This window comes from Bombina bombina, chromosome 5, assembly GCF_027579735.1.
Source record: "Bombina bombina isolate aBomBom1 chromosome 5, aBomBom1.pri, whole genome shotgun sequence".
Taxonomy (NCBI): domain Eukaryota; kingdom Metazoa; phylum Chordata; class Amphibia; order Anura; family Bombinatoridae; genus Bombina; species Bombina bombina.
In genome coordinates, this window is record NC_069503.1 from 1,158,676,400 (window position 1) to 1,158,702,814 (window position 26,415).

A 26,415-nucleotide genomic window follows, 5' to 3' on the forward strand; every position below is an offset into this window, starting at 1 on the left:
CAATTCCGCTGAAAAATAATCCACACCCAAAATAAAGTTTAAATTTTATAATGAAAAAAACTGAAAACATAAGCAGAAGATTCAAACTGAAACAGCTGCCTGAAGTACTTTTCTACCAAAAACAGCTTCAGAAGAAGAAAACACATCAAAATGGTAGAATTTAGTAAAAGTATGCAAAGAAGACCAAGTTGCTGCTTTGCAAATCTGATCAACCGAAGCTTCATTCCTAAACGCCCAGGAAGTAGAAACTGACCTAGTAGAATGAGCTGTAATCCTTTGAGGCAGAGTTTTACCCGACTCGACATAAGCATGATGAATTAAAGATTTCAACCAAGATGCCAAAGAAATGGCAGAGGCCTTCTGACCTTTCCTAGAACCGGAAAAGATAACAAAAAGACTAGAAGTCTTTCGGAAATTCTTAGTAGCTTCAACATAATATTTCAAAGCTCTAACTACATCCAAAGAATGCAATGATCTCTCCTTAGAATTCTTAGGATTAGGACATAATGAAGGAACCACAATTTCTCTACTAATGTTGTTGGAATTCACAACCTTAGGTAAAAATTCAAAAGAAGTTCGCAACACCGCCTTATCCTGATGAAAAATCAGAAAAGGAGACTCACAAGAAAGAGCAGATAATTCAGAAACTCTTCTGGCAGAAGAGATGGCCAAAAGGAACAAAACTTTCCAAGAAAGTAATTTAATGTCCAATGAATGCATAGGTTCAAACGGAGGAGCTTGAAGAGCCCCCAGAACCAAATTCAAACTCCAAGGAGGAGAAATTGACTTAATGACAGGTTTTATACGAACCAAAGCTTGTACAAAACAATGAATATCAGGAAGATTAGCAATCTTTCTGTGAAAAAGAACAGAAAGAGCAGAGATTTGTCCTTTCAAGGAACTTGCAGACAAACCTTTATCCAAACCATCCTGAAGAAACTGTAAAATTCTCGGAATTCTAAAAGAATGCCAGAAAAAATGATGAGAAAGACACCAAGAAATGTAAGTCTTCCAGACTCTATAATATATCTCCCTAGATACAGATTTACGAGCCTGTAACATAGTATTAATCACAGAGTCAGAGAAACCTCTTTGACTAAGAATCAAGCGTTCAATCTCCATACCTTTAAATTTAAGGATTTGAGATCCTGATGGAAAAAAGGACCTTGCGACAGAAGGTCTGGTCTTAACGGAAGAGTCCACGGTTGGCAAGAGGCCATCCGGACAAGATCTGCATACCAAAACCTGTGAGGCCATGCTGGAAGTCCCCACATTTGGACAATCTGAAGAAATATCTCTGGGTGAAGAAACCATTTTGGCCGGATGCAACGTTTGGCGACTGAGATAATCCGCTTCCCAATTGTCTATACCTGGGATATGAACCGCAGAAACTAGACAGGAGCTGGATTCCGCCCAAACCAGAATTCGAGATACTTCTTTCATAGCCAGAGGGCTGTGAGTCCCTCCTTGATGATTGATGTATGCCACAGATGTGACATTGTCTGTCTGAAAACAAATGAACGATTCTCTCTTTAGAAGAGGCCAAGACTGAAGAGCTCTGAAAATTGCACGGAGTTCCAAAATATTGATCGGTAATCTCACCTCCTGAGATTCCCAAACCCCTTGCGCCGTCAGAGACCCCCACACAGCTCCCCAACCTGTTAGACTTGCATCTGTTGAGATTACAGTCCAGGTCGGAAGAACAAAAGAAGCCCCCTGAACTAAACGATGGTGATCTGTCCACCACGTCAGAGAGTGTCGTACAATCGGTTAGTAGAGACAGCCCCATCAACCTTAGGGATTTTGTCCCAAAATTCTAATCTGTCAGATGGCACAGGATATAATTGCTTAAAACGTTTAGAAGGAGTAAATGAATTACCCAAATTATTCCATTCCCTGGAAATTACTTCAGAAATAGCACCAGGAACAGGAAAAACTTCTGGAATAACTACAGGAGATTTAAAAACCTTATCTAAACGTTTAGATTTAGTATCAAGAGGACCAGAATCCTCAATTTCTAATGCAATTAGGACTTCTTTAAGTAAAGAACGAATAAATTCCATTTTAAATAAATATGAAGATTTATCAGCATCAACCTCTGAGACAGAATCCTCTGAACCAGAAGAGCCATTATCAGAATCAGAATGATGATGTTCATTTAAAAATTCATCTGAAAAATGAGAAGTTTTAATAGACTTTTTACGTTTACTAGAAGGAGGAATAACAGACATAGCCTTCTTAATGGATTTAGAAACAAAATCTCTTATGTTATCAGGAACACTCTGAGTATTAGATGTTGATGGAACAGCAACAGGTAATGTAACATTACTAAAGGAAATATTATCTGCATTAACAAGTTTGTCATGACATTCATTACAAACAGCTGGAGGAACAGATACCACAAGTTTACAGCAAATACACTTAACTTTGGTAGCTCCAGCACCAGGCAGCGATTTTCCAGAAGTATCTTCTGACTCAGCTTCAACATGGGACATCTTGCAATATGTAATAGAAAAAACAACATATAAAGCAAAATTGATCAAATTCCTTAAATGACAGTTTCAGGAATGGGAAAAAATGCCAGTGAACAAGCTTCTAGCAACCAGAAGCAATAAATAATAAGACTTAAATAATGTGGAGACAAAAGTGACGCCCATATTTTTTTAGCGCCAAATAAGACGCCCACATTATTTGGCGCCTAAATGCTTTTGGCGCCAAAAATGACGCCACATCCGGAACGCCGACATTTTTGTCGCAAAAGAACGTCAAAAATGACGCAACTTCCGGCGACACGTATGACGCCGAAAACAGAAAAAAAAATTTGCGCCAAAAAAGTCCGCGCCAAGAATGACGCAATAAAATGAAGCATTTTCAGCCCCCGCGAGCCTAACAGCCCACAGGGAAAAGTCAAATTTTAAGGTAAGAAAAAATTGATTTATTCATATGCATTATCCCAAATATGAAACTGACTGTCTGAAATAAAGAACGTTGAACATCCCGAGTCAAGGCAAATAAATGTTTGAATACATATATTTAGAACTTTATAAAAAAGTGCCCAACCATAGCTTAGAGTGTCACAGAAAATAAGACTTACTTACCCCAGGACACTCATCTACATGTTGTAGAAAGCCAAACCAGTACTGAAACGAAAATCAGCAGAGGTAATGGTATATATATATATATATATATATATATATATATAAGAGTATATCGTCGATCTGAAAAGGGAGGTAAGAGATGAATCTCTACGACCGATAACAGAGAACCTATGAAATAGACCCTGTAGAAGGAGATCATTGAATTCAAATAGGCAATACTCTCCTCACATCCCTCTGACATTCACTGCACGCTGAGAGGAAAACCGGGCTCCAACCTGCTGCGGAGCGCATATCAACGTAGAATCTAGCACAAACTTACTTCACCACCTCCATAGGAGGCAAAATTTGTAAAACTGATTTGTGGGTGTGGTGAGGGGTGTATTTGTAGGCATTTTGAGGTTTGGGAAACTTTGCCCCTCCTGGTAGGAATGTATATCCCATACGTCACTAGCTCATGGACTCTTGCTAATTACATGAAAGAAAAAGGCAGGGGTGCCAATATTTTTGGCCATGACTTTATATAGTACTTACCATTAGGTACCCCCCACTGCAGGAAGCCAGTGCTGTAACATCAGCAGAAGATCTGGAATAGGAGTATACAACAATCACTGTGAAATATGCCTCAACTCGGTCAGAGAACCTCTCTAACGGAAGAATCAAATGCACATCTTCATTCTTCAACCTTTTCCAGCGGAGGCAAAGATGAGACTGAGGTGTCAGTGAAGTGGGAGGGGCTTTATAGGGCTCTTGGGGTTTGGGAATCTTTGCTTCCTCCTAATGACAGTGAAGATTAATTTCCAAGAGTAACGGATTGTGGACTCTTCCCCACCTGTATGAAAGAAAAGCAGTATGTGCCCATATGAGTAGCGGGGACAAAGATCCAGGCTCTGGAAGACAATGTTTAGCACAAGCAGTAACGATGCGCATGACGACGGTGGGTATTCGCTTCTTCCCTTGCGTGTCTGTTGCTTTTGGTGACCACATGGACCAATTATAGGAGGTTGTAAAAATCTTACACAATGAACAGGTCTCTGCAGTTGTTTGATAATGGGCGAAGGATAAGAATGAAGAGCCAGTGTTTTATACGCAGACAAGTATGTAGATCTGTGACCCTGGCTATGAAGGAACACACGTACGCTATAGAAAACATCTGCACTAAATTAATAGAACTCGAAAATAAAAAACTTTCATGGTTCAGACGGAGCAGAAATATTAAGAGACTGGTAAGTTTACTTCTGATTTCCTCAGCTGGCTGCTGATTGGTGGCTTCACATAAATGCCTCTTGTCACTGGCTCACCACAATCATTGCTGCTCTGGAGCGGACTTAGCATGGGTTAAAAACTTACTTGTACAGAAGCAACAGTGCAATGATAACACTGACATGCAATTTTATGTCCCCCAAGTTCCCTAATTATCTTTCTGCCACCTTATGTCTACAAGAGTCACCAACCACAGGTAAGTCACAGCCCTCAGCTGCTGGTGCACCAAGGCAAGTCTAATAATATATAAACGGGCCCCTTGCTTTACCCTGGGTAAAGCACAGACCAGTATTTGCTACCAGGCATGCATGATGGGGAAGGAGCTTTCTACACTTTCTACCTGTTGTTTATACAGCGGTTATAAAATAAAGGCACAACAGTGATACTCACACACACACAGCAACCAGAACCAGCGTTGGGGTTGGATTCCAGCTGATGCTCTTCACGGCTCCCTCCAGTTGCACGGTCTTCATACAGCGGCCAGAGGAAACCTCCCAGAATCGAACACAACAATCATCAGAACCTGACAGGAGCAGAAGAGCGGCATAACGTGAGGGACCACAAGAAGACACAAGGAACAAGAGAGAGAGAGAGAGACTGTGAGGGGATAAGAAGGTCTGTATATATAAAGAGAGAGACAGATATAATACAAAGGTCAGTAAGAACGTTCATTACATACCCGACACCAGCCACTGCCCAGAGGGGGACACGCTGATACAGCGCACCAAGTCTGTATGACCACGATATACCTAAAACACAGATAATGAGGTGTAACTGAGGGCTAGTAGCATAAACAGTAAAGTAGCAGCCATGGAAAAGAAAGCGGGCACAAAGAGGCAGGGGGCAAAGAGTGACAGCAGGGGGCACAAGGTGACAACAGGTGATGCAGAGCGTCATGCAGGTGACAGTGTGACAATGCAGTGAGACAGGAGGGACAGAGGGTGTCTTGCAGGTGACAGTGTGACAATGCAGTGAGACAGAAGGGACAGAGGGTGTCATGCAGGTGACAGTGTGACAATGCAGTGAGACAGGAGGGACAGAGGGTGTCATGCAGATGACAGTGTGACAATGAAGTGAGAAAGGAGGGACAGATTGGGTTATGCAGGTGACAGTGTGACAATGCAGTGAGACAGGAGGGTCAGATTGTGTTATGCAGGTGACAGTGCGACAATGCAGTGAGACAGGAGGGACAGATTGTGTAATGCAGGTGACAGTGTGACAATGCAGTGAGAAAGAAGGGACAGATTGCATTATGCAGGTGACAATGCAGTAAGACAGGAGGGACAGCGAGGGCATCATGCAGGTGTGGAGAATTCACAGAGATCAACACAATACAATTAGTGATTGAACAAACCTATGCCAGGAACGCACTGAGGGCAGATGGTCTTACCATAGACTGTGTGGTGGGGAACGGCTGCAAATCTCGTGGTTTTGGTAGTTAGGCTAGTAGCATAAACAGTAAAGTAGCAGCCATGGAAAAGAAAGCGGGCACAAAGAGGCAGGGGGCAAAGAGTGACAGCAGGGGGCAAAGAGTGACAGCAGGGGGCACAAGGTGACAACAGGTGATGCAGAGCGTCATGCAGGTGACAATGTGATAATGCAGTGAGACAGGAGGGACAGAGGGTGTCATGCAGGTGACAGTGTGACAATGCAGTGAGACAGAAGGGACAGAGGGTGTCATGCAGGTGACAGTGTGACAATGCAGTGAGACAGAAGGGACAGAGGGTGTCATGCAGATGACAGTGTGACAATGCAGTGAGACAGGAGGGACAGATTGCGTTATGCAGGTGACAGTGTGACAATGCAGTGAGACAGGAGGGACAGAGGGTGTCATGCAGATGACAGTGTGACAATGCAGTGAGACAGGAGGGACAGCGAGGGCATCATGCAGGTGTGGAGAATTCACAGAGATCAACACGATACAATTAGAGATTGAACAGACCTATGCCAAGAACGCACTGAGGGCAGATGGTCTTACCATAGACTGTGTGGTGGGGAACGGCTGCAAATCTCGTGGTTTTGGTAGTTTAGGGATCAAATCCTCAGGATTCACATTTACCTGAGAATAAAAACAAATATCCTATCAGGTGGGGTAAACTGGAGAGATAAGGTAGTAACACCAGAGAAGGGTTGTAGGACAGTGGGGGATAGTACAGTGAGACCACTGACCCGCATCTTCCTCTGGCGTGGGCATAGATACAAGTCCAGGCAGCGCTCAAATCTTTCATGTATGAATCGAGGAAACGCGCGCACAGATCGCAGGGAGCTGTGGTGCTGCGGGAGGAACGGAAGTTTTCTATCCTCTGGATCAAGCTGCTCCCAGGCAAGTCTCTGAAAACGTCAGGAAAATAATATAAAAGGTAAGTGACATATGAAACGAAAGCTCCTCCCTTTTCCAATATTCTATGCAGTTTGGCACAAGCCTGAGTAATTCTCAGTGCTAAGCGTTAGTGAAGCTGAAACGGTCTCATTCCTAACTCCGAGGCTTAGTGTCTTGCCGGCGTCTGTCTCTAAACGTCCTCTGATGCTCAGTAAATGTCCATCTAAACTGTGATGGTTGTCTATATATACTCTCTGATGTTTTTTATACACTCGCTTATAATTGGTGCAAGACTCTATACACTCAATATTGGTAGACACCTGTATACCCCGTATAAGATTAGTGGTTTCTATATTTATGCACTTTTTGATGGTTGCTGTCTGTCTCACTTCACTCTCTACTGGACACCTGAATCTCTACACTCTACTCCTGTATAGGAGAACAAGTGGTGGCTACTAGCTTACCGTATGAGGGAAGTGAGTAATGTGTAACACTGAGTGTATGAGGGGAGTGAGTAATGTGTAACTGTGAGGTGTATGAGGAGAGTGAGTAATGTGTAACAGTGAGGTGTATGAGGGGAGTGAGTAATGTGTAACTGTGAGGTGTATGAGGAGAGTGAGTAATGTGTAACAGTGAGGTGTATGAGGAGAGTGAGTAATGTGTAACAGTGAGTGTATGAGGGGAGTGAGTAATGTGTAACTGTGAGGTGTATGAGGAGAGTGAGTAATGTGTAACAGTGAGGTGTATGAGGAGAGTGAGTAATGTGTAACAGTGAGTGTATGAAGGGAGTGAGTAATGTGTAACAGTGAGTGTATGAAGGGAGTGAGTAATGTGTAACAGTGAGTGTATGAGGGGAGTGAGTAATGTGTAACAGTGAGGTGTATGAGGAGAGTGAGTAATGTGTAACAGTGAGTGTATGAAGGGAGTGAGTAATGTGTAACAGTGAGTGTATGAAGGGAGTGAGTAATGTGTAACAGTGAGTGTATGAGGGGAGTGAGTAATGTGTAACAGTGAGGTGTAGGAGGAGAGTGAGTAATGTGTAACAGTGAGTGTATGAAGGGAGTGAGTAATGTGTAACAGTGAGTGTATGAGGGGAGTGAGTAATGTGTAACAGTGAGGTGTATGAGGAGAGTGAGTAATGTGTAACAGTGAGTGTATGAGAGGAGTGAGTAATGGGTAACAGTGAGTGTATGAGGGGAGTGAGTAATGTGTAACAGTGAGTGTATGAGGGGAGTGAGTAATGTGTAACAGTGAGTGTATGAGGGGAGTGAGTAATGTGTAACAGTGAGTGTATGAGGGGAGTGAGTAATGTGTAACAGTGAGTGTATGAGAAGAGTGAGTAATGTGCAACAGTGAGTGTATGAGGAGAGTGAGTAATGTGTAACAGTGAGTGTATGAGGGGAGTGAGTAATGTGTAACAGCGGGTTGTATGAGGGAAGTGAGTAATGTGTAACAATGAGTGTATGAGGGAAGTGAGTAATGTGTAACAGTGAGTTGTATAAGGGGAGTGAGTAATGTGTAACAGTGAGTGTATGAGGGGAGTGAGTAATGTGTAACAGTGAGTGTATGAGGGGAGTGAGTAATGTGTAACAGTGAGTGTATGAGGGGAGTGAGTAATATGTAACAATGAGTGTATGAGAAGAGTGAGTAATGTGTAACAGTGAGTGTATGAGGGGAGTGATTAATGTGTAACAGTGAGTGTATGAGGAGAGTGAGTAATGTGCAACAGTGAGTGAATGAGGAGAGTGAGTAATGTGTAACAGTGAGTGTATGAGGGGAGTGAGTAATGTGTAACAGTGAGTGTATAAGGGGAATGAGTAATGGGTAACAGTGAGTGTATGAGGAGAGTGAGTAATGTGCAACAGTGAGTGTATGAGGAGAGTGAGTAATGTGTAACAGTGAGTGTATGAGGGGAGTGAGTAATGTGTAACAGCGGGTTGTATGAGGGAAGTGAGTAATGTGTAACAATGAGTGTATGAGAGGAGTGAGTAATGGGTAACAGTGAGTGTATGAGGGGAGTGAGTAATGTGTAACAGTGAGTGTATGAGGAGAGTGAGTAATGTGTAACAGTGAGTGTATAAGGGGAGTGAGTAATGTGTAACAGTGAGTGTATGAGGGGAGTGAGTAATGTGTAACAGTGAGTGTATGAGGGGAGTGAGTAATGTGTAACAGTGAGTGTATGAGGGAAGTGAGTAATGTGTAACAGTGAGTGTATGAGGGGAGTGAGTAATGTGTAACAGTGAGTGTATGAGAAGAGTGAGTAATGTGTAACAGTGAGTGTATGAGGGGAGTGATTAATGTGTAACAGTGAGTGTATGAGGAGAGTGAGTAATGTGTAACAGTGAGTGTATGAGGGGAGTGAGTAATGTGTAACAGTGAGTGTATGAGGGAAGTGAGTAATGTGTAACAGTGAGTGTATGAGGGGAGTGAGTAATGTGTAACTGTGAGTGTATGAGGGAAGTGAGTAATGTGTAACAGTGAGTGTATGAGGGGAGTGAGTAATGTGTAGCAGTGAGTGTATGAGGGGAGTGAGTAATGTGTAACAGTGAGTGTATGAGGGGAGTGAATAATGTGTAGCAGTGAGTGTATGAGGGGAGTGAGTAATGTGTAACAGTGAGTGTATGAGGGGAGTGAGTAATGTGTAACAGTGAGTGTATGAGGGGAGTGAGTAATGGGTAACAGTGAGTGCATGAGGGGAGTGAGTAATGGGTAACAGTGAGTGTATGAGGGAAGTGAGTAATGTGTAACAGTGAGTGTATGAGGGGAGTGAGTAATGTGTAACAATGAGTGTATGAGAAGAGTGAGTAATGTGCAACAGTGAGTGTATGAGGGGAGTGAGTAATGTGTAACAGTGAGTGTATGAGGGGAGTGAGTAATGTGTAACAGCGAGTTGTATGAGGGGAGTGAGTAATGTGTAACAGTGAGTGTATGAGGGGAGTGAGTAATGTGTAACAGTGAGTGTATGAGGGGAGTGAGTAATGTGTAGCAGTGAGTGTATGAGGGGAGTGAGTAATGTGTAACAGTGAGTGTATGAGGGGAGTGAGTAATGTGTAACAGCGAGTTGTATGAGGGGAGTGAGTAATGTGTAACAGCGGGTTGTATGAGGGGAGTGAGTAATGTGTAACAGTGAGTGTATGAGGGGAATGAGTAATGTGTAGTAGTGAGTGTATGAGGGGAGTGAGTAATGTGTAACAGTGAGTGTATGAGGGGAGTGAGTAATGTGTAACAGCGAGTTGTATGAGGGGAGTGAGTAATGTGTAACAGCGGGTTGTATGAGGGGAGTGAGTAATGTGTAACAGTGAGTGTATGAGGGGAGTGAGTAATGTGTAACAGTGAGTGTATGAGGGGAGTGAGTAATGTGTAACAGTGAGTGTATGAGGGGAATGAGTAATGTGTAGTAGTGAGTGTATGAGGGGAGTGAGTAATGTGTAACAGTGAGTGTATGAGGGGAGTGAGTAATGTGTAACAGCGAGTTGTATGAGGGGAGTGAGTAATGTGTAACAGCGGGTTGTATGAGGGGAGTGAGTAATGTGTAACAGCGAGTTGTATGAGGGGAGCGAGCCTTGCTGAGTACTGTGGTATTATATCTGCCTCGTGGTATTGCATCACCAGCAGTAACGTGCAGATACATGTGCAGGGATTATGAATAGTTTGGTCATTTTATTTACAAATGCTTTAGCTCACTGACATCAGCGCACATGAGATATCCGGTAGAAAGCAGGAGGTGTCTGTACGCTTGTGTGAGTAGTAGCAACATTGGTGCCTGATCAGTAAATTGTTGAAGACCAGTGCACACATAACCATGGTGCTGTCGCCATATTGTGTACAGGCTATTGCCTTTATGCACAACTGTGAAACACTCACCTCCTCCTCACTCAGCAGGTACTCCGGAGGGGGATTGTAAGACTCCTCATGTCCCGGTAAAGGTAGTCTGGGTGCCGGAACGTGCATCTTGTGCCTACCAAGGATGGCATTAGGATCTTCTTGTGCCCACAGGTCGTAGTACTTAGGTGCATCATCACGAGGTTTGCGAGGGCGAATCCAGCCCATTTTTATAGCATGGACGAGCTTAGAGACCTAGAGTTAGAGAGAGTAAAAGAGCAAGTGTCTACAGGAAGTTCACTAACACTAACATGGCAGGTGGCCTCAATCAGAATCCCTATGAGAAACAAAGGCAATTCCATGTTACCTTCTCTTTCTCAATCAGCGATGGGATAAAGCTCCGTTTGTCCGCTGGGCGATTTGTTACTGGGTGAATCATGGTCTCGTGAGTGAAGAAATCCACCGCTGGCTGTTAGTAAAAATACACAAAAACGGTTACGTAGACGATCCTTACGCCCAACACCGTCACACTATTACTCGCTACAAGTTCACGCTAACCTGGTGACGTAGGAGCCTCTATATTCTTTACACCGAACACCGTCACACAATTACTCGCTACAAGCTCACGCTAACCTGGTGACGTAGGAGCCTCTATATTCCTTACAGCTAACAGCATACAATTACTTGCTAAAAGCTCACGCTAGCCTGGTGAGGTAGGAGCCTCTATATTCCTTACAGCTAACAGCATACAATTACTCGCTACAAGCTCACGCTAACCTGGTGAGGTAGGAACCTCTATATTCCTTACAGGTAACAGCACACAATTACTTGCTACAAGCTCACACTAACCTGGTGAGGTAGGAACCTCTATATTCCTTACAGCTAACAGCATACAATTACTCGCTACAAGCTCACGCTAACCTGGTGACGTAGGAGCCTCTATATTCCTTACAGCTGACAACATACAATTACTCGCTACAAGCTCACACTAACCTGATGAGGTAGGAACCTCTATATTCCTTACAGCTAACAACATACAATTACTCGCTACAAGCTCACGCTAACCTGGTGAAGTAGGAGCCTCTATATTCCTTACAGCTGACAACATACAATTACTCGCTACAAGCTCACGCTAACCTGGTGATGTAGGAGCCTCTATATTCCTTACAGCTAACAGCATACAATTACTCGCTACAAGCTCACGCTAACCTGGTGAAGTAGGAGCCTCTATATTCCTTACAGCTGACAACATACAATTACTTGCTACAAGCTCACGCTAACCTGGTGAAGTAGGAGCCTCTATATTCCTTACAGCTGACAACATACAATTACTCGCTACAAGCTCACGCTAACCTGGTGATGTAGGAGCCTCTATATTCCTTACAGCTAAAAGCATACAATTACTCGCTACAAGCTCACGCTAACCTGGTGAGGTAGGAGCCTCTATATTCCTTACAGCTAACAGTATACAATTACTCGCTACAAGCTCACGCTAACCTGGTGACGTAGGAGCCTCTATATTCCTTACAGCTAACAGCATAAAATTACTTGCTACAAGCTCACGCTAACCTGGTGACGTAGGAGCCTCTATATTCCTTACAGCTAACAGCATACATTTACTCGCTACAAGCTCACGCTAACCTGGTGACGTAGGAGCCTCTATATTCCTTACAGCTGACAACATACAATTACTCGCTACAAGCTCACGATAACCTGGTGAGGTAGGAGCCTCTATATTCCTTACAGCTGACAGCATACAATTACTCGCTACAAGCTCACGCTAACCTGGTGACGTAGGAGCCTCTATATTCCTTACAGCTAACAGCATACAATTACTTGCTACAAGCTCACGCTAATCTGGTGAGGTAGGGAGCCTCTATATTCCTTACAGCTAACAGCATACATTTACTCGCTACAAGCTCACGCTAACCTGGTGACGTAGGAGCCTCTATATTCCTTACAGCTGACAACATACAATTACTCGCTACAAGCTCACGCTAACCTGGTGAGGTAGGAGCCTCTATACTCCTTACAGCTAACAACATACAATTGCTTGCTACAAGCTCACGCTAACCTGGTGAGGTAGGAGCCTCTATATTCCTTACAGCTGACAGCATACAATTACTTGCTACAAGCTCACGCTAACCTGGTGAGGTAGGAACCTCTATATTCCTTACAGCTAACAACATAAAATTACTTGCTACAAGCTCACGCTAACCTGGTGAGGTAGGAGCCTCTATATTCCTTACAGCTGACAGCATACAATTACTTGCTACAAGCTCACGCTAACCTGGTGAGGTAGGAACCTCTATATTCCTTACAGCTAACAACAGCACACAATTACTCGCTACAAGCTCACGCTAACCTGGTGACGTAGGAGCCTCTATATTCCTTACAGCTAACAGCATACAATTACTTGCTACAAGCTCACGCTAACCTGGTGACGTAGGAGCCTCTATATTCCTTACAGCTAACAGCATACAATTACTTGCTACAAGCTCACGCTAACCTGGTGAGGTAGGAACCTCTATATTCCTTACAGCTAACAACAGCACACAATTACTCGCTACAAGCTCACGCTAACCTGGTGACGTAGGAGCCTCTATATTCCTTACAGCTAACAGCATACAATTACTTGCTACAAGCTCACGCTAATCTGGTGAGGTAGGAGCCTCTATATTCCTTACAGCTAACAGCATACATTTACTCGCTACAAGCTCACGCTAACCTGGTGACGTAGGAGCCTCTATATTCCTTACAGCTGACAACATACAATTACTCGCTACAAGCTCACGCTAACCTGGTGAGGTAGGAGCCTCTATATTCCTTACAGCTGACAGCATACAATTACTCGCTACAAGCTCACGCTAACCTGGTGACGTAGGAGCCTCTATATTCCTTACAGCTAACAGCATACAATTACTCGCTACAAGCTCACGCTAACCTGGTGACGTAGGAGACTCTATATTCCTTATAGCTGACAACATACAATTACTTGCTACAAGCTCACGCTAACTTGGTGACGTAGGAACCTCTATATTCCTTACAGCTAACAACATACAATTACTTGCTACAAGCTCACGCTAACCTGGTGACGTAGGAGCCTCTATATTCCTTACAGCTAACAGCATACAATTACTCGCTACAAGCTCACGCTAACCTGGTGACTTAGGAGCCTCTATATTCCTTACAGCTAACAACATACAATTACTTGCTACAAGCTCACGCTAACTTGGTGACGTAGGAACCTCTATAGTCCTTACAGCTAACAACAGCACACAATTACTCGCTACAAGCTCACGCTAACCTGGTGACGTAGGAGCCTCTATATTCCTTACAGCTAACAACAGCACAGAATTACTCGCTACAAGCTCACGCTAACCTGGTGACGTAGGAGCCTCTATATTCCTTACAGCTAACAGCATACAATTACTTGCTACAAGCTCACGCTAACCTGGTGAGGTAGGAGCCTCTATATTCCTTACAGCTGACAGCATACAATTACTTGCTACAAGCTCACGCTAACCTGGTGACGTAGGAGCCTCTATATTCCTTACAGCTAACAGCATACAATTACTTGCTACAAGCTCACGCTAACCTGGTGAGGTAGGAGCCTCTATATTCCTTACAGCTAACAGCATACAATTACTCGCTACAAGCTCACGCTAACTTGGTGACGTAGGAGCCTCTATATTCCTTACAGCTAACAGCATACAATTACTCGCTACAAGCTCACGCTAACCTGGTGAGGTAGGAACCTCTATATTCCTTATAGCTAACAACAGCACACAATTACTCGCTACAAGCTCACGCTAACCTGGTGAAGAAGCCTCTACGTTCCTTACTCAAAAGACATAAATTATGCTTACCTGATAATTTTCTTATCTTCAGATGGAAAGAGTCCACAGCTGCATTCATTACTTTTGAGAATTCAGAACCTGGCCACCAGGAGGAGGCAAAGACAGGGTGCCAAAAGAACAAAAATAACAGACGCCCCACAGAAAAAATACCGGCGGGGAGCTGTGGACTCTTTCCATCTGAAGAATAGAAAATTATCAGGTAAGCATAATTTATGTTTTTCTTCATAAATGGAAAGAGTCCACAGTAGCATTCATTACTTTTAGGAAAACAATACCCAAGCTATAGAGGACACTGAATGCAATAACGGGAGGGTACAAGAGGCGGCCCATTCTGACGGCACCAGGTCTGAAAACCCCTACCCAACAAAATCCTGCTTCGTCCGAAGCCGAGAACAACCTTGAAAAAAGGCCCAAGGACACTGATCCGCAGATAGTCCACAGCCTTGCTAGAGACCGCAGGAACTAGACTCGACTGAGTCAACAGCCTCCAAGAGGCACCGTCCCCAGCAGTCGGTCTCCAAACAACACACCCCTTACTAAAGAAAGGGAACAAACTACCGTATTCTTTCACAAAAAGAGAAAACATGATTGTACTTGTAAAGCGCAGCTAATTCCCCTTAAGGGACTCAAGGCGCGGCTCATTTTATCAACCTCGAAAGGGGGAAAGGCTGAGTTGACCTCGCCGGGGATCAAACTTGCAACCCTCGGTTTGCTACAGTGCAGATTAGCCACGGTGTATATGCTGAGCTAGCTGTCCAGCTAGCATAAGGAACTCCAGAAAAAAAAACCTAAAAGGGTACACGAGTCCTAAATAAAAACACAGAACAAAAACCTGAGAAACTGGGTCAGGCTAACAGAGACCCAGCCAGTTTCATAGAACAAGGGGAGGCAACACCCAGACCCCAAAAATACAGAAACCACGGGATAAGGCAGGGAGTCTGAAACAGAGAGAGGATCTTCCCCTAACACTCTAGAAATCAACTGAAGACGAAGGTCCCCAAGTCGCAAAAAGGTATCTTAGAATACCGAAATATTCAGAACGAAACCTCGTGCAGCAAGCTCTGATAGGTCTGACGAACAACACCTGAGGCAAAAACACTGCAGTCATCTAAATTGACTCGGAAACTTAAAATACTTGCAGGGCAAGTAGAAAGCAGCTGAAGATAGGATCCTTCAGATTGCTAAGTATCCACTAACCAGCGGATAACGTCGCAGGCTATCTAAGAGCCGCAAGTCCTTCCCACAAATCTTGAATGTGGAGAAAGGAGAAATAGCAGAGCAACAGATCTCAGATCCTGCTCCAACACCAGACCAGCCCAAGCGATAGACATGTCTGATAGGGGGAAAAGACCCCAACCACAAGCCCCCAGGGAATGGAAGAAAAAAAGGGGGGACTCACCCACCCCAACAGAGCTTGGGTGCCAACCCAATCCGCTCCTCCAAAAACAAAATTTATGCTTACCTGATAAATTTCTTTCTTTTGCGATGTACCGAGTCCACGGATTCATCCTTACTTGTGGGATATTATCCTTCCTAACAGGAAGTGGAAAAGAGAGCACCACATCAGAGTTGTCTATATAGCTCCCCCCTTAACACAACCCCCAGTCATTCGACAGAAGGATTAGGAAGAAAAAGGAGAAACTAGAAGGTGCAGAGGTGACTGAAGTTTTCAATAAAAACTACTATCTGCCTTGCATAGACAGGGCGGGCCGTGGACTCGGTACATCACAAAACAAAGAAATTTATCAGGTAAGCATAAATTTTGTTTTCTTTTGCAATTTGTACCGAGTCCACGGATTCATCCTTACTTGTGGGATACCAATACCAAAGCTTTAGGACACAGGTTGAAGGGAGGTACAAGACAGGAACCTAAACGGAAGGCACCACTGCTTGCAAAACCTTTCTCCCAAAAATAGCCTCCGAAGAAGCAAAAGTATCAAATTTGGAAAATTTCGAAAAAGTATGAAGCGAAGACCAAGTTGCAGCCTTACAAATCTGTTCAACAGAAGCATCATTTTTAAAAGACCATGTGGAAGCCACCGCTCTAGTAGAGTGAGCAGTAATTCTTTTAGGAGGCTGCTGTCCAGCAGTCTCATAAACCAAACGGATGATGCTTTTCAGCCAAAAGGAAAGAGAGGTAGCCGTAGCCTTTTGACCCCCTACGTTTTCCAGAATAGACAACAAACTAAGAAGATGATTGACGAAAATCTTTGGTTGCCTGCAAATAGAACTTCAAAGCACGAACCACGTCCAAGTTGTGCAATAAACGTTCCTTCTTAGAAGAAGGATTAGGACACAGAGAAGGAACAACAATCTCCTGATTGATATTCCTGTTAGTAACCACCTTAGGGAGGAACCCAGGTTTGGTACGCCACCTTATCAGCATGAAAAACAAGATAAGGCGAGTCACATTGTAATGCAGATAATTCAGAAACCCTTCAAGCTGAAGAGATAGCAACTAGAAACAGAACTTTCCAAGATACAATTTTAATATCTATGGAATGCATGGGTTCAAACGGAACCCCCTGAAGAACATTAAGAATTAAATTTAGACTCCATGGCGGAGCAACAGGTTTAAACACAGGCTTGATTCTAACTAAAGCCTGACAAAAAGCCCGAACATCTGGGACATCTGCCAGACGCTTGTGCAATAGAATAGACAGAGCAGATATCTGTCCTTTTAAGGAACTAGCCGACAATCCTTTCTCCAATCCTTCTTGAAGAAAAGACAAAATCCTAGGAATCCTGATCTTACTCCATGAGTAGCCCTTGGATTCGCACCAAAAAAGATATTTACGCCATATCTCATGATAGATTTTCCTGGTGACAGGCTTTCGAGCCTGAATCAAGGTATCTATGACCGACTCAGAGAAACCCTGCTTTGATAAAATCAAGTGTTTAATCTCCAAGCAGTCAGTTGCAGAGAAATTAGATTTGGATGCTTGAACGGACCTTGAATCAGAAGGTCCTGTCGCAATGGCAGAGTCCATGGTGGCAGAGATGACATGTCCACCAGGTCTGCATATGAAGTCCTGCGTGGCCACGCAGGCGATAACAAAATCACAGAAGTTCTCTCCTGTTTGATTCTGGCAATCAGACGCGGAAAAAGAAGGAAAGGTGGAAACACATAAGCCAGGTTGAACGACCAGGGTACTGCTAGAGCATCTATCAGTACTGACTGAGGATCCCTGGACCTGGATCCGTAACAAGGAAGTTTGCGTTCTGACGAGACACCATCAGATCCAATTCTGGTGTGCCCCAGAGCCGTACCAGTTGAGCAAACACCTCCGGATGGAGCTCCCACTCCCACGGATGAAAATCTGCATCCCAGTTCTCTACCCCTGGGATATAGATCGCTGATAGATGGCAAGAGTCAGTCTCTGCCCATCGGATTATCCTGGAAACTTCCATCATCGCCAAGGAACTCCTTGTTCCCCCCTGATGATTGATGTAAGCTACAGTCGTGATGTTGTCTGACTGAAATCTGATGAATACAGCCAGCTGAGGCCACGCCTGAAGAGCATTGAATATCGCTCTTAATTCCAGAATATTTATCGGAAGGAGGGCCTCCTCCTGAGTCCACAAACCCTGTGCTTTCAGGGAATTCCAGACTGCACCCCAGCCCAGTAGGCTGACGTCCGTCGTCACTATAACCCATTCTGGCCTGCGGAAACACATTCCCTGGGACAGATGATCCTGTGACAACCACCAAAGAAAAGAGTCTCTGGTCTCTTGATCCAGATTTATCTGAGGAGATAAATCCGCATAATCCCCATTCCACTGATTGAGCATGCACAGTTGTAGTGGTCTGAGATGCAAGCGAGCAAACGGAACTATGTCCATTGCCGCTACCATTAGACCGATTACCTCCATACACTGAGCCACTGACGACGGAGGAATGGAATGAAGAGCTCGGCAGGTGGACAAAATCTTTGATTTCCTGACCTCCGTCAGAAATATTTTCATGTCCACCGAGTCTATCAGAGTCCCTAGAAATGAAACTCTTGTGAGAGGAGAAAAGTTTTTTACGTTCACCTTCCACCCGTGAGATCTTAGAAAGGCCAACACTAAGTCCGTGTGAGACTTGGCTAGTCGGAAAGTCGACACTTGAATTACGATGTCGTCTAAATAAGGCGCCACTGCTATGCCCCGCGGCCTAAGGACTGCCAGAAGGGACCCCAGCACCTTTGTGAAGATTCTTGGCGTTGTGGCCAACCCGAAGGGAAGAGCCATAAATTGGTAATGCTTGTCCAGAAAGGCAAACCTGAGGAACTGGTGATCTTTGTGGATAGTGAAGATACGCATCCTTTAAGTCCACGGTGGTCATATATTGACCCTCCTGGATCATTGGCAAAATAGTCCGAATGGTCTCCATCTTGAAGGATGGAACTCTTAGGAATTGGTTTAGGATCTTGAGATCTAGAATTGGTCTGAAGGTTCCCTCTTTTTTGAGAACCACAAATAGATTGGAGTAGAACCCTTGACCCTGTTCTGCTTTTGGAACTGGGCAGATCACTCCAAAGGTAAAAAGGTCTTCTACACAGCGTAAAATCGGGGGCTACCCCTTCATGCTGTCTTGGTGGCAGCAGCAGGCTTCTTGGCCTGTTTACCCTTGTTCCAAGCCTGGTTAGGTCTCCAGACTGGCCTGAGCAAAGTTCCCCTCTTGCTTCGCAGCAGGGGAAGAGGAAACGGGACCAACTTTGAAGTTTCGAAAGGAACAAAAATTATTTTGCTTGGTCCTTGTCTTATTTGTCTTATCCCGAGGGAGGGCATGACCCTTCCCTCCAGTGATATCAGAAATGATCTCCTTCAATTCAGGCCCGAAAAGGGTCTTACCCTTGAAAGGAATGGTCAACAGCTGAGATTTTGATGAAACATCAGCAGACCAGGACTTAAGCCATAACGCTCTACGCGCTAAAATGGCAAAACCTGAATTCTTTGCCGCTAATTTAGCCAGATGAAAAGCGGCGTCTGTAATGAAAGAATTAGCAAGCTTAAGAGCCCTAATTCTATCCAGAATGTCATCTAATGGGGTCTCCGCCTGAAGAGCCTCTTCCAGAGCCTCAAACCAAAAAGCAGCTGCAGTAGTTACAGGAACAATGCACGCTATAGGCTGGAGACGAAAACCCTGATGAAAAAAAAAATTCTTTAGGAGACCCTCAAATTTTTTATCCATAGGATCTTTGAAAGCACAACTGTCCTCAATAGGTATAGTTGTACGCTTAGCCAAAATAGAAATAGCTCCCTCCACCTTAGGGACCGTCTGCCATGAGTCCCGCATGGTGTCAGATATGGGAAACATTTTCTTAAAAACAGGAGGGGGAGCGAACGGAATACCTGGTCTATCCCACTCCTTAGTAACAATGTCCGAAATCCTCTTAGGGACCGGAAAAACATCAGTGTAAACAGGAACCTCTAAATATTTGTCCATTTTACACAATTTCTCTGGAACTACAATAGGGTCACAATCATCCAGAGTTGCTAAATCCTCCCTGAGCAATAAGCGGAGGTGTTACAGCTTAAATTTAAATGCCGTCATATCTGAATCTGTCTGAGGGAACATCTTTCCTGAATCAGAAAACTCACCCTCAGATAGCAAATCCCTCATCCCTACCTCTGAACATTGTGAGGGAATATCGGATACGGCTACTAAAGCGTCAGAAGGCTCAACATATGTTCTTACTGCGCTTCCCTTGCAAACCTGGCAGTTTAGATAAAACCTCTGTGAGGGTAGTATTCATAACTGAGGCCATATCTTGCAAGGTGAAAGAGTTAGACGCACTAAAAGGTACTTGGCGTCGCTTGTGCGGGCGTTACTGGTTGTGACACTTGGGGAGAACTAGATGGCAAAACCTGATTTCCTTCTGTCTGAGAATCATTCATTGCCAAACTCAAAATATACTGTCTGCAAGTTATAGACATATCAGTACAAGTGGGACACATTCTAAGAGGGGGTTCCACAATGGCTTCTAAACAAATTGAACAATGAGTTTCCTCAATGTCACACGTGTTGAACAAGCTAGTGATGAGACAAGCAAGCTTGGAAAACACTTTATTTAATGAAAAAAACACAAATGTCAAAAACGGTACTGTGCCTTTAAGAGAAAAAAAAGCATACACAAAATGCAAAACTGCTTAAAATTACTCCAAACTTTCCGAAATTTTTACAGTATACCCATCAAGCTGTAGTAAGATTGCACTACAAGTATTAAGGTAATTAACCCTTAAATGAGAAAACCGGATTAAAAAGTGTTAAAAACCCGGTAAAACCCTTGTCAGCACCCTGTCACAGCTCTGCTGTGGGGCCTACCTGCCCTCAAGGATCAAGAATGTGGAAATAAAGCTTCGATTAGGCCCTTAGAAGTGCTCCTGGACCCTTCTGTTGTAGCTTGCTGCTCGCCTATGTAAAACAAATGCGCAACTGAGGCGTGAAAATAGGCCCCGCCCCTCTCACTCGATGTTGCTGGGGCCTACACATAAATATACAAAACGATCTTTGAGCCATGTGGATTATAAAAACCCCAAATAAGCCAAGTGAACCCTCAAAAACAGAAGTCCCAAATGAAATAAACACAGTACTCCCAGACACACAAACGTTTGTTCCCAATATAACATACAAACTGAGTGCCCATAAGATTAGCCCTATATGCAAGCTAGTAATACCCCTTCTAATACTAGGATTACTGCTTACCCTTCCCCTAATGGGTATACTGTCAGCCTTTCTGTAGTTATCAAAGTCTCTGCAGAAAAAATGACTGAACATACCTCATTGCTGTAAAGCAAGAAGTAAGTTAATGGAAAAATAATATACAATATAATTATATAGACCAGATATAAGACATTTGAAACTCAAGCATCGATAAACAATTTAATGTCACTTATTTTATTAATCCCTAGTGGGGAACCTGTTTTAGCCACTGGAGTTTTTGGTACCTCCGCCTCCAGTGGCTAAGCACTTTTTTGAACATATTGATAAATTTAGGTATTTCCGGGTTAAAATGAATACTAGAGGTGGGGACAGATATAAGGCTCTTAGCAAAAGAGAAATTTATTGGATTTACACTCTTTAAACAGGTTCCCCACTAGGGATTAATAAAATAAGTGACATTAAATTGTTTATCGATGCTTGAGTTTCAAATGTCTTCTATCTGGTCTATATAATTATATCGTATATTATTTTTCCATTAACTTACTTCTTCAAGTTCCACAATTGTTTTATGTTTTTCAATGTATTACTCTTTATGTTAAGTTGTTGCATTGTACCTTATCCCCATGATTGCCGTAATATAACAATGTTTGCATTTGACTTTTATACTAATATGGCTACATCTTTGTGGAGATTTGTTACTCTATTGCAATATCAGTGACATAATATCTTAGCTTTAGGGTTCCGTTTTTCTAAACTTTGATTAAATTCATTTTTAGAATAAGTGCTTCATTTAGTTTTAACATGTATTGTTATTGTGTGATGTATATAGAGAATTTGTGACATCTTTTTGTTACTCTTATAGTCAGTTAAAACTTGTAAGCTCATGGAGTGTGAAAGGTTAAGTCGAAGGTGAGACCAGTGTTTGCTCATTGGCTATTCAACTGTGTTACCTGAGATTTAACAGCTGCCTGTAACACTCCCAGCTCTGATGAACCGCTTGTGAAGCGGGAAACGCGTCAGCGGGGTTTGTTTGCTGTGCCTGTCATTATGTGTACGCTTTGGATATGAAATAAATCAAAATTTTACCTGCAAATCTCTCCCGGTCATCATTTATATCACTGTTGAGATCCCTGTTTCTTCTCTGGGAGGTATTTAAGCCTTTGGCTGGGGTGTCTTTGCCTCCTCCTGGTGGCCAGGTTCTGAATTCCCAAGTAATGAATGCAGCTGTGGACTCATTTCATTTATGAAGAAAAACACCATCAAACAATTACTCGCTACAAGCTCACACTAACCTGGTGACGTAGGAGCTCTATACTCCTTACAGCTAACAACAACAAAATGTATTCTTACCTGATAAATGTATTTCTTTCTTGACACTATAAGTCCACGGATCATCTATAATTACTATGGGGAATACCACTACCGGCCATCAGGAGGAGGCAAAGAGCACCACAGCAAAGCTGCTAAATATCACCTCCCTTCCGTCCAACCCAAGTAATTCGACCAAAATAACAAGAGAGAAAGGAAGCAACAAGGTGCAGAGGTTTAGAAAACAAAAAGACTGTCTGAATAAAAAGGGTGGTCTTTGGATTCATCGTGTCAAGAAATAAATAAATTTATCAGGTAAGCATAAATTTTGTTTTCTTTCTAATGACACGAGTCCACGGATCATCTATAATTACTATTGGGAATCAATACCCAAGCTAGAGGACACAGATGATAAGGGAGCCATAAGACAGGGAACCTAAAAAGAAGGCACCACTGCTTGAAGAACGTTTCTCTCAAAAGAAGCCTCAGACGAGGTCAAAGTATCAAATTTATAGAACTTTGAAAAAGTGTGTAGAGATGACCAAGTTGCATCCTTGCAAATCTGTTCCACAGAAGCTTAATTTGTGAATGCCCAGGAAGAGGAAACAGCCCTCATGGAATGAGCCGTGAATTATACTCTTCAGCCACAAAGAAATTAAGCATTCAATCTCCAAGCAGCTTCAGTGAAACAAGATTTGGATGAAGTAGAAGATCTTTCCTCAGTGGAAGTCTCCCAGGTGGAAGAGATGACATCTCCACTAGATCTGCATACCAGATCCTGTGAGGCCACGCCGGTGCAATCAGGATCACCAATGCCCTCTCCTGTTTGATTTGAGCAATGACTCGAGGAAGGAGTGCAAATGGAGGAAAAAGGTACGCTAGACTGAAATTCCAAGGGACTGCCAGAGCATCTATCAGTACCGCCTGAGGATCTCTCAACCTTGGCATTCTGTCAAGATGCCATGAGATCAAGCTCCGGCTGTCCCCATTTGATAATCAAGCTTGAAAACACCTCCGGAAGGAGTTCTCACTCTCCCGGATGAAAAATCTGTCTGCTCAGAAAATCCGCTTCCCAATTGTCCACTCCTGGAATGTGGATCGCAGATAGAAAGCAGTTGTGGGTCTCTGCCCACTGAATAATCTTGGCTAGCTCTGTCATGGCCAAGGAACTCCTGAGTTTTTCCCTGATGGTTGATGTAAGCCACTGAAGTTATGTTGTCTGATTGGAACCAGACAAACTGGCAGAAGCTAACTGAGGCCAAGCCAGAAGAGCATTGAAGATTGCCCTCAGTTCTAGGAGGTTAATGGGGAGAACAGACTCCTCCCGAGTCCATATTCCCTGAACCTTTAGAGAGCCCCAGACTGCTCCCCTTCCCAGCAGGCTGGAGTCCGATGTTACAATCACCCAGGAGGGTATGCGAAAGCAGGTTCCCTGGGAGAGACTCGTAGAGACAAATCCGCATAATCCCTGTTCCATTGCCTGAGCAACGGAATGATGTATATGGCAGCTACCGTCAGACCAATCACCTCCAAACAATGAGACACAGACGGCCGAGGAAAGGACTCAAGGGCCCGACAAGAGTTGAGGATTTTTGACCTCTGTCAGAAATTATCATTAATACGGAATCTATTATGGATCCCAGGAACACTATGCTTGTTGAAAGAATAGCGCCTAAACCAGAATGTCGTCCAGATAAGGCGCCACTGCAATGCCTCGCAACCGGAGCACCACCACCAAGGATCCCAGGACACTTGAAAAAAATTCTGGGAGCTGTGGCAAAACCGAATGGAAGAGATACGAACTGGAAGTGCTTGTCTAGAAAAGCAAACCTCAGAAACTTGTGATGATCCCTGTAAATAGGAACATGCAGGTACTCATCCTTTAAATCTACTGTTGTCTTGAACTAAGGGAAGAATGGAACGAATAATTTCCATCTTGAAGAACAGTACTCTAAGGAACTTGCACCGTTCCCAAACGAGGACTAGAACTATCACTCCTGGAGAGGAAGTCCCTAAACACAGTTTTGGAATATCCTCTCATCATATCTGGATTGCAGATACTCAAGAATGAGAAATCTGCCCCAGAGAGGAAAACCCTAGATAGGATTTAGGATTCCAAGAAACACGACTTAACCTTCCTTTAGTCTTATTCTCCTTACGTGTGGAAGAAAAACCCCATCTTTTTTTTTACCCACAAAGTCAGGAGAATAATATACCAGCTAAGTCCAAACAAGGACTCATCCTTGAAAGGAAAAAACAGAAGCGTGGAATTGGAAGAAACATAAAATATTGAACCTGCAACTGCAGAACAATAAAGCCTCAGCTGAACTGCGAAGCCACAGGTAGGCTTCTTGTATGAACAAGATTTCAGCCTCAAACCGACGGACTAACACAGTAAGGCTAATAAGGCAAGCCATTGTTCGAAAGGAACAATTAAACCTCCAGCTTCTCATCCAAGGATCCGAAAAAGAACACCATAAGGATCGAAGATCCATGAGATGTAGTAGAAAAACAAAATTTATGCTTACCTGATAAATTTATTTCTCTTGTGGTGTATCCAGTCCACGGGTTCATCCATTACTTGTGGGATATTCTCCTTCCCAACAGGAAGCTGCAAGAGGACACCCACAGCAGAGCTGTCTATATAGCTCCTCCCCTAACTGCCACTCCCAGTCATTCGACCGAAGACAAGCAAGAAAAAAGGAGAAACTATAGGGTGCAGTGGTGACTGTAGTTTAAAAATAAAAAACACCTGCCTTAAAATGACAGGGCGGGCCGTGGACTGGATACACCACAAGAGAAATAAATTTATCAGGTAAGCATAAATTTTGTTTTCTCTTGTAAAGGTGTATCCAGTCCACGGGTTCATCCATCACTTGTGGGATACCAATACCAAAGCTTTAGGACACGGATGAAGGGAGGGACAAGGCAGGCACTTAAACGGAAGGCACCACTGCCTGCAAGACCTTTCTCCCAAAAATAGCCTCCGAGGAAGCAAAAGTATCAAATTTTTAGAATTTAGAAAAAGTATGAAGCGAAGACCAAGTCGCCGCCTTACAAATCTGTTCAACAGAAGCCTCATTTTTAAAAGCCCAAGTGGAAGCCACCGCTCTAGTGGAATGAGCTGTAATTCTTTCAGGAGGATGCTGGCCAGCAGTCTCATAAGCCAAGCGGATTAAGCTTCTCAGCCAAAAGGAAAGAAGTTGACGAAGCCTTTTGGCCTCTCCTCTGTCCAGAGTAGACAACAAGCAAAGCAGATGTTTGACGAAAATCCTTCGTAGCTTGTAAATAAAACTTTAAAGCACGAACTACATCAAGATTGTGTAATAAACGTTCCTTCTTAGAGGAAGGATTAGGACATAATGAAGGAACAACGATCTCCTGATTGATATTCTTATTAGATACCACTTTAGGAAGAAACCCAGGTTTGGTACGTAAAACTACCTTATCTGCATGGAAAATCAGATAAGGGGAATCACACTGTAAAGCAGATAACTCCGAAACTCTTCGAGCCGAGGAGATAGCTACTAAAAACAGAACTTTCCAAGATAAAAGTTTAATATCTATGGAATGCAAAGGTTCAAACGGAACCCCTTGAAGAACGTTAAGAACTAAATTTAAACTCCATGGCGGAGCAACAGGTTTAAACACAGGCTTGATTCTAACCAAAGCCTGACAAAACGCCTGAACGTCTGGAACCTCAGCCAGACGTTTGTGCAAAAGAATAGACAGAGCAGAAATCTGTCCCTTTAAGGAACTAGCTGACAATCCCTTCTCCAAACCCTCTTGGAGAAAGAATAATATCCTAGGAATCCTGACTTTACTCCATGAGTAACCCTTGGATTCACACCAATGAAGATATTTACACCATATCTTATGATAGATTTTCCTGGTGACAGGCTTTCGAGCCTGAATTAAGGTATCAATGACCGACTCGGAAAAACCACGCTTTGATAGAATCAAGCGTTCAATCTCCAAGCAGTCAGCCGCAGAGAAATTAGATTTGGATGTTTGAAGGGACCTTGAAGTAGAAGGTCCTGCCTTAGCGGCAGAGTCCATGGTGGAAAGGATGACATGTCCACCAGATCTGCATACCAA

At 43.5% G+C, this 26,415-nt stretch overlaps 1 protein-coding gene across 1 annotated transcript in view; it reads right to left on the reverse strand.

Annotated features, from left to right (window-relative positions):
- BOP1 (BOP1 ribosomal biogenesis factor) overlaps nucleotides 1-26,415 on the reverse strand; it is a 192,127-nt gene that overhangs the window by 28,548 nt on the left and 137,164 nt on the right. Inside the window, exons 6-11 of the mRNA XM_053715497.1 lie at nucleotides 10,868-10,969; nucleotides 10,543-10,755; nucleotides 6,528-6,689; nucleotides 6,337-6,417; nucleotides 5,038-5,107; nucleotides 4,749-4,881 (exon numbers count right to left, since the gene is read on the reverse strand). Of these exons, the coding sequence (XP_053571472.1) occupies nucleotides 4,749-4,881; nucleotides 5,038-5,107; nucleotides 6,337-6,417; nucleotides 6,528-6,689; nucleotides 10,543-10,755; nucleotides 10,868-10,969 (761 nt within the window). The remainder of the gene's footprint in view (nucleotides 1-4,748; nucleotides 4,882-5,037; nucleotides 5,108-6,336; nucleotides 6,418-6,527; nucleotides 6,690-10,542; nucleotides 10,756-10,867; nucleotides 10,970-26,415) is intronic.